General features: G+C 35.6%; 1 protein-coding gene across 1 annotated transcript; it reads left to right on the plus strand.

Moving 5' to 3' along the window:
- Nucleotides 1–7034, plus strand: LOC111907699 (uncharacterized). Its single transcript, XM_023903512.2, has 5 exons — nt 1–216; nt 3931–4145; nt 4669–6410; nt 6497–6701; nt 6779–7034. The coding sequence occupies exons 1-5, from the start codon at nt 1–3 to the stop codon at nt 7032–7034; spliced, it is 2634 nt and encodes an 877-aa protein (XP_023759280.2).
- The last annotated feature ends 593 nt before the right edge of the window (nt 7035–7627 follow it).

Below are 7627 nucleotides of genomic sequence, written 5' to 3' on the forward strand. Positions count from 1 at the left end.
ATGGTTGATCCTAATGATCCGCCTAAAAGGAATGGAAAGAATGATTCAATTAATTTTGATAATCCTCTTTACATTCATCCTTCTGATAATGCTACTACTTCCATTGTTACAATAAAACTCACTGGAAATGAAAACTTCCGTTTATGGAGAAGCTCCATGTGTAGGGCCCTTAGGCCCCGTTTGTGCGCAGAATGGGATGAGACAGAACAGAACAAGGTCTTTTCACTGAGTGTTTGGCATGGACGGGACTGGGACAAAGTTAGTTGTTGACCAAGTCCAATGGGACTATTTCTCCAAAATTTAGTCTCATCCAAAATCATAAAACGCAATGGGAGAAAAATCAAATTGACAAAAAAAGAATCCTTTCCAGTTTCCTTGTTATTTATCCACGATTCACATTTTCTACAAAAGTTGTAAAGAACCCCTTCAAGATGTTCGTTGGTAAATTTTTGATAGTTTACAAAAAGAAAAAAAAAATATTGCGGAAAATACGTTAAGTGTAATTTCTTATTTATGCCAACATTATATCTAATAAAAACAAAGAAATTGTCGTTTGAAGTGGCCAAGAATATGTAATGGTGTCCTCTTGTCATCAAATGAAAAGCTAAAAAAAAAGCATTTTGGAATGTTTTTCAGTAGACATTATTTTGTAGCTAAGTATATTAACGATGGTTGTTGATATCTTCTAAAAATATATTACTGTAATAAACATATGGAAATATGAGACCTCCTTCCTTGTGTTTTAATGAATATGGAGGAGAGTAGGAGACAAAGATGTGATGGATAAAGATTGGATAATATCGAAGTCTGTACCATTATACGTATATATAAGGTATTAAGAGGGTGTTTGGCAAAGTTTATTTAAATTAACTTTTAACTTTTTAACTTATAGCTTATTAACTTATAAGGATATTAGAACATAATTTGTACAAAAAATCTTGGGCTAAGCTTATCCAGTGTCAAAATGCAATAAACTTATTAATTTATAGCCTATGTTTTTGTGTTGATGTAGGTTTAGGTTAAAGGGTATATTTGTTAATTTCTTTGAATGGTGAAATAAGAAGTTTTTGATAACTAAGGGGTAAATAACTTATCTAAAAATGACTTATTGGAGGTTCCAAACAGCTATAAGCTGTTTTTTTTTAAAAGCTTTTACCCAAACACTCTTTTTGACTTATACTTTTTGACTTATACGAGTGTGGAACCAGTAATAAGTCAAAAAGTTCATTTTTTAAGCTTTGCCAAACACCCTCTAATTAGCATATAAACTGTCTATTTTATAATCATTACATGGTATGTGGTATTTTGGGGAACTCGTTAAGATTTGGGCTTACGGTTTTCAGTTTTTGTTTCAGGTACTTCCAAATCGAAAGAGAAGAGCCTAGGATGATTGCATAACACACACCACATTTTTCCGTATTTTGAGAATTACTCTGATATGTTTTGATGTATTAACATACTTTGATCTTTTTGGGGTTGTATGACAATGTTTGGATTAATTTTTTAATAAATCAAAAAATGAAAGTTTGGGTCTTATTTTTGGGACGTTACAAAGTTTCACCTCCTTCAAAGGATCCAAAAATACCATAAGATCACAACAATGGCTCACAAACACTCAAATGAAGGATAGAGTTTCGTTCTCAGGGTTTGGAGAGGTGGAGGTTGGTCATAAGAAACTCCCAAAGGAACTTAAGGTGTTTAAATAGGGCACAAACACTAAAACTTAGGGTTTTCCCCAGTCGAACGTACAACCCACGTACTCCCACGTACGCCCCACATACATGGGCGCCTCCATGGCCAAACCTACGAGCCAGTATGCCCAACATACTCATAGAGTAGGCCCAACGTACTCGGCTAGGGACCAGTTTGAAAAGATTTTCAAATAAAGGGCTTAAAGAGAAAAACCTGAAATGCAGTGTTATAGAATTTGAAATGCATTGTTACAAAATTTGATGGATTAAATAGTTTAACTAAGTGCACGTGTAAGGCTACCACTAAACTTAATTATCATTCAAAACTTATGAAACTTATGCAATTTCTAAATGGTCTTGATGATTCTTATAATAAATCGAAAAGTCATATTCTTCTCATAGATCCATTACCTAATGTTAAAACTTCTTTTTCCATAATTCCGCATGAATAATTACATAAAGAAAGGGTCCTTATCTAGTACTCAATCTTCTTCCAAAACTCAACCCACTGCTTTTAACAGTGGGTTTAACAACATGTTTAATTCCAACAATTCCAATAAGAATAAGATACAAGTTGTTCATTGTAAGAGTTATGGTTTGAAATGACATCCTATAGAAAAATGTTATAAAATTATTAGGTACCCTAATAATTTCATGTAACAACCTGTTTCGGATGTTTCTTAATTTCGGGTTTGTGGGCTATAATTCGATCAACAAAAGGGCTTTAGGCTTTAAGGAAGTAAAGGTTAGAGCTTATTGAGGAATGATAATATTGGTTACGAGATCTAAGCCCTTGATTTGTATGCTGGAACCAAAGGGTTAAATGGGAAAAGTTATTTGTCAGGCTTCATGCATGGATTATGGTTTCATTTTGATATGAGTAAGCCAAAAGTAACTAGATAAGATTATGCGGCTCTTCAATACCTTTCTGTGCAAATAAAGAACATCGAAAACAGAGTTAAAATGAAGAAGTTATGGTTGTTTGAAGTTGAATTAGAAGTTTGTGGTTTTGTCATACACTATGCAAGGCATAACTTGTTGAATGTTGGTTGTGTTTATAATGAGCTACGTGTGGCGTTACTTAGGTTATACGGGTGTAATTGTCGTCAGCGAAAACCCTAATCCTAAGGTTTTGAGCCCTATTTAAGGGATCTAACTTCTTGGAACCCTTCCCATTACCAGCCTCCATCACCCCATACCATTCTTTTGAAACCGTAGCCACCAATTGTGTGTTTTCAATAGCCCTGTCAAAAATACCCGTTACCCGAATTACCCGCCCGATTTTTTCAGGTATCGGGTACCGGGTTAACTTTTTCGGGTAAGTGGGTAACCCGAATTTTTTTCAGGTCGGGTAAAGGGTAAGTTGTTTGGGTTTCTGGTATACCCGATTTCCCAAATATATTTAACAAATAATGTCCCTTTATGAGTTTATTTGTCCCTCCCAATTCCCAAATACCAATTTCCCTCGTTGAGGCTCATTCTATTTTCCCCACGTCAAAAACCCTTATACCTTGTCCGCTCTTCGTTGGTGTTCGTCACCGGACACCGATCAATCAATTTCATCTAGTCGTCGCCACGTTGTAGTCATCAAGTGGTCGTCGGCTAGTCACAATCATCAGCTCGTCACCACTCCAGGAAAACATCACAAATTTGGACTTCAAACTTGAATGTAAATGATAACAACCTTTTCTTCATCTCCATCGTCTTTAGTATAACTAAGATTGGTAGGAAGAGTGTTAGACTTAAGAGACTTGTACCTTGTATATGAACTCTGTTTTCTTATTGGAACAGAAGAAAGATCGAAAACGATCAGATTGGTGTTTTCGTCTTCCAGTAGCAAGGAAGGAGATGAGTCATTTTGTTTGGAGTTATCTTGATCTTCCTTCCCTAGATATGTTCTTTAGTGGGTCAAATTAAAGATTTGATGTTTTTAGCACCCTTTGATAGGTTATACATATATGATTCAGCAACAATGGTGGTGTATGAAAAGAATAGCAATAGTGGTCTTTGACAATGTTTTAAAACCCGGGTCGACCCGGCCGGTTGAACCGGTTGAACCGTGACCCGGGATAGAAGACGGGTTAATCGAGACCGGGTTTTTGTAAAAATACCGACCGGATCGAACCGGCCGGGTTTACCATGACCCGCGGTTGAACCGGGTATTGTGAACCGGTAAAAACCGGGTTGGACCGGTTTATTAGGGCTTGCTTAATTATTTGACTATCTTGTATCGCTCCAGCCTCCAGGCCACAAAATAGACTTCCGTTTTCGTTCTTCTCTGGGAAACAAAATAGCACGTCGCAAACAAAATAGCAAGTCGCCTCCATTCACCGGCGACGCAGCAAGTCGCCTCCATTCTCCGGCGACGCAGCAAGTCGCCTCCATTCTCCGGCGACTTCATTCTCGATCGACTTCATTCTCCGACGACTTGCAATCTTCTCCAGCCGCCTCCAGGTGAGTTTCCGATTCCTTTCTTTTCTTTTTTCTTTTTGCTGCTAAATCGACTTCCGATTTCCTTTCTGTTCTTTTTTCTTTTTTTTTGCTGCTACATCGACTGGTGTTTCAGTCCTTCTCTAATTGATTAGCTATTGCTAATCAATTGCTAACCCAATGCAGTGACTTTTTTTTTTTTGATTAGCTGTAGAAACTAGAAATCAATTGCTAGATTTGTTTTATTTTCTTCTCTAATTGACTTTGAAATCAGGTGAACTTACAGTTCATTTATTGTTAATTATCAATTGCAGGTGATAGATTTTGTTAGTTTATTTATTCTTAATTATCAATTACATGTGAAATCAATTACAGTTCATATATTGTTAATTATCATTGTTTCAAGATTTTGTGACAAATTTGGTTATTTACTTTTCATTTATTGTTAATTGGTCATTGTTTCAAGGTTTTGATTATGTAGATTATGAAATTAGGATCCAATTGACATATGTTTATTGATTATAAAATTACTTTTCAATGCAGTTAGATATGGAATCAAGGGAAGAACAACCATCGCAAGCACAATCTCAAGCTCAATCCCATTCTTCGGTCAATCAAATGTACGAACAAAGACGGATATAGCATGGGAACATGTTACTCAAGTCGTTGATGAGAAGGGGAAAAAGGCATGGATATGTAACTTTTGTCAAAAAGTTATAGGTGGTGGTGGAATAAACAGGGTTAAGAAACATCTTGCTGGTATTAAAGGTGAGGTAGCAGCATGTCCAAAAGTTAGTCCAGAAGTGCGGTTTACAATGCAAGGAAAGTTGAAAGAGACTGCCCAAAAAGAAAAAGAAAAACGCACCACTAGTGTTACTATCTTGGATGATGATGAAGAGATGGAGGAAATAGAAATGTCAACTGTGAAAAAGGGTAAAAGGAAATCTACTTCAAACTTGCATCCATTTTTTACAAAAGGTATAAATGATCCTTCCCAACCCACTATTAAATCTGCAATGCAAAGTAAGGCAAAAATACATGATGTGGATTTAGCTATTGCTATGTGGTTTTATGATGCATGTATACCTATGAATGCTTGCAGCTCTCCTTTTTTTCAACTTATGGTAGATAAAATAGCAAGTATTGGTTATGGGTACAAAGCACCTAATTATCATGCTCTGAGGGTTAATTTATTGACAGATGCAAAAAAGTCAGTTTCATTGATAATTGATTCGTTAAGAAGTCAATGGGTTGATACAGGTTGCACAATTATGAGTGATGGGTGGAGGGATGTTTCACAACGACATTTGATTAATTTCTTGGTTTATTGTCCGAAAGGGATATCATTTCTTAAATCTGTTGATGCATCTGACATAGAGAGCAATGCTACAAATTTGTGTAATTTGTTTGCTGAGATTGTTGAAATGGTAGGAGAAAAAAATGTGGTTCAAATGGTAACTGATAATGCTGCTAATTACAAGCTTGCTGGTACTAAGTTATGTGAAAGATATCCTTCTATTACTTGGTCTCCATGTGCAGCGCATTGTCTTAATCTTGTATTAAAGGATCTTTCAGAATTGGATAATGTGAAAAGTTTGGTCAATCTTGCATCGAGGGTTACTATTTTTGTTTATAATCATAAGTGGCCGTTGAATTGGTTAAGAAAAAGACCCGGTTGGAAAGAAATTATCCGTCCAGGTGCTACTCGGTTTGGTACCGTGTTCATAGCATTGCAAAGTTTGTATGACCATAAAGAAGATTTACAAGCAATGGTCATATCTAATGAGTTTAAGAAGATGTTGAAAGTGGGAAATGCGGTTGAATGTAAACAGATTGTCTTGAATGAAATCTTTTGGAAGAATTGTTTGATTACAGTGAAAGTAATGACTCCTTTGTTAAAGCTTTTGCGGTTGTGTGATTCGGATGAAAAACCTGCAATTGGTTATGTTTACGAGGGAATGCGTCGGGCAAGAAGAGGGATTAAGGAATTATTTAAGAAGAAGAAGGAATTATATAGGCCTTACACTAACATAATTGATAGCCGTTGGGATAGGATGTTAAGAAAAAGTATTTATTGTGCGGCTTATTGGTTGAATCCTGTTTTCCAATATGATCATGCAAATCTTTGTAAGAAGAATGAGGTGTTTCAAGGCGTTCTTGAAATGGTTGAGAAGACTTTTAAAGGTGATGACGTGTTAAATATTACCTTGAATTTAGGGAGGTTTCGTGATGCTGAAGGTACCTTTGGTAGATCTAGTGCCGTTGCTTCTCGTAATCTTACTCGTCCAGGTATGATTTAAACTTAATGTGTCATTATTATATATAAAATATTGTATTTTCTAATATATTTTTTTTGCTGACTATATCATTTGTAGATGAGTGGTGGAAGTTATTTGGCGGAGATATTCCGGTTTTGCAAAAGTTTGCTATTAGAATATCAAGTCAAACGGCATCTTCTTCCGGTTGCGAACGTAACTGGAGTGTATTTGAAAGGATTCACACGAAACGGAGGAATACATTGGAACATCAAAGGCTAAATGATCTTGTATTTGTTCATTACAACTTGCGTTTACAAAATAGGTATGGTAACTTGCTAAGATATACTATGCTATAAAATGACCAAGTTATATTTGAGATTTTTTTGAATGTTTTTGTAGATTGAAGGTTGATATGAGGTCTTACGATCCTGTTGACTATGAAAATATTGATAAGACGGGATTTTGGGTGGTTGAAGAAGAGCGGGAAGGAGAACTTAATTATGATGATTTGGAAAATATGCTTGATGAGCAAGAGCATGAACCGGCTTCTGAATCACAAGGTGACCATGTTGATCATGAAGTTGATAGTGAATTTCAGTTACTAAGTGACCGCGAGATCGATGCTTATAATACTCAAATTTCTCAAGATCCATGATTTGGTTTGGTCGTAACGTGTTTGGATTTGTCTAGAACTATGTTTTCTTTTGTTATTTATACTTTATGTTGTTTGTTGTGTTAAGATTGATCTATAACATATTATTAATACTCTATGTGGTTGTTTGTTGTGTTAAGATTGTTTTTTGTGTTTAGATTAAACTTTGTTGACATCAAATTATTGGTATTATATGTCTATGTAGTATGGAGGAAAGCAAAAATATATGAAAATAAAAAAAATGCCATAAACCGGGTTGACCCGGCGGTTGAACCGGTTGAACCGTGAACCGGTCTTCACACCGGGTCAACTAAAAACCCGGGTTTTAAAACATTGGTCTTTGATTCTCCATACATGTATGTAACTGTAATCTATAGATGGAGACAAAAGTACTTTGAGCAATAACAGTGTAACAACGCAAATTTTCAAACAAATTTTTCATTTTAAAAATATATTTATTTCCATTCATAACAAGGCATAAATAGTTTAAGTATTCTGTCAAATACAAATAATCAAAATCCCAAGATCATAAAAGCATTCTTCAGTGTGTATCGATCACGCCGGCGCCTTCCCACGGTCCTCGCTAGTACCTGAAA

The sequence above is a fragment of the Lactuca sativa genome, chromosome 1, assembly GCF_002870075.4.
Source record: "Lactuca sativa cultivar Salinas chromosome 1, Lsat_Salinas_v11, whole genome shotgun sequence".
NCBI lineage: Eukaryota > Viridiplantae > Streptophyta > Magnoliopsida > Asterales > Asteraceae > Lactuca > Lactuca sativa.

Coding starts and splice junctions, on each gene's coding strand:
- LOC111907699 (XM_023903512.2), top strand. CDS start 1: ATGGTTGATCCTAATGATCCGCCTAAAAGGAATGGAAAGAATGATTCA. Junction 4,146..4,668: donor TCTTCTCCAGCCGCCTCCAG/GTGAGTTTCCGA, acceptor CAATGCAGTTAG/ATATGGAATCAAGGGAAGAA. Junction 6,702..6,778: donor AACTTGCGTTTACAAAATAG/GTATGGTAACTT, acceptor ATGTTTTTGTAG/ATTGAAGGTTGATATGAGGT.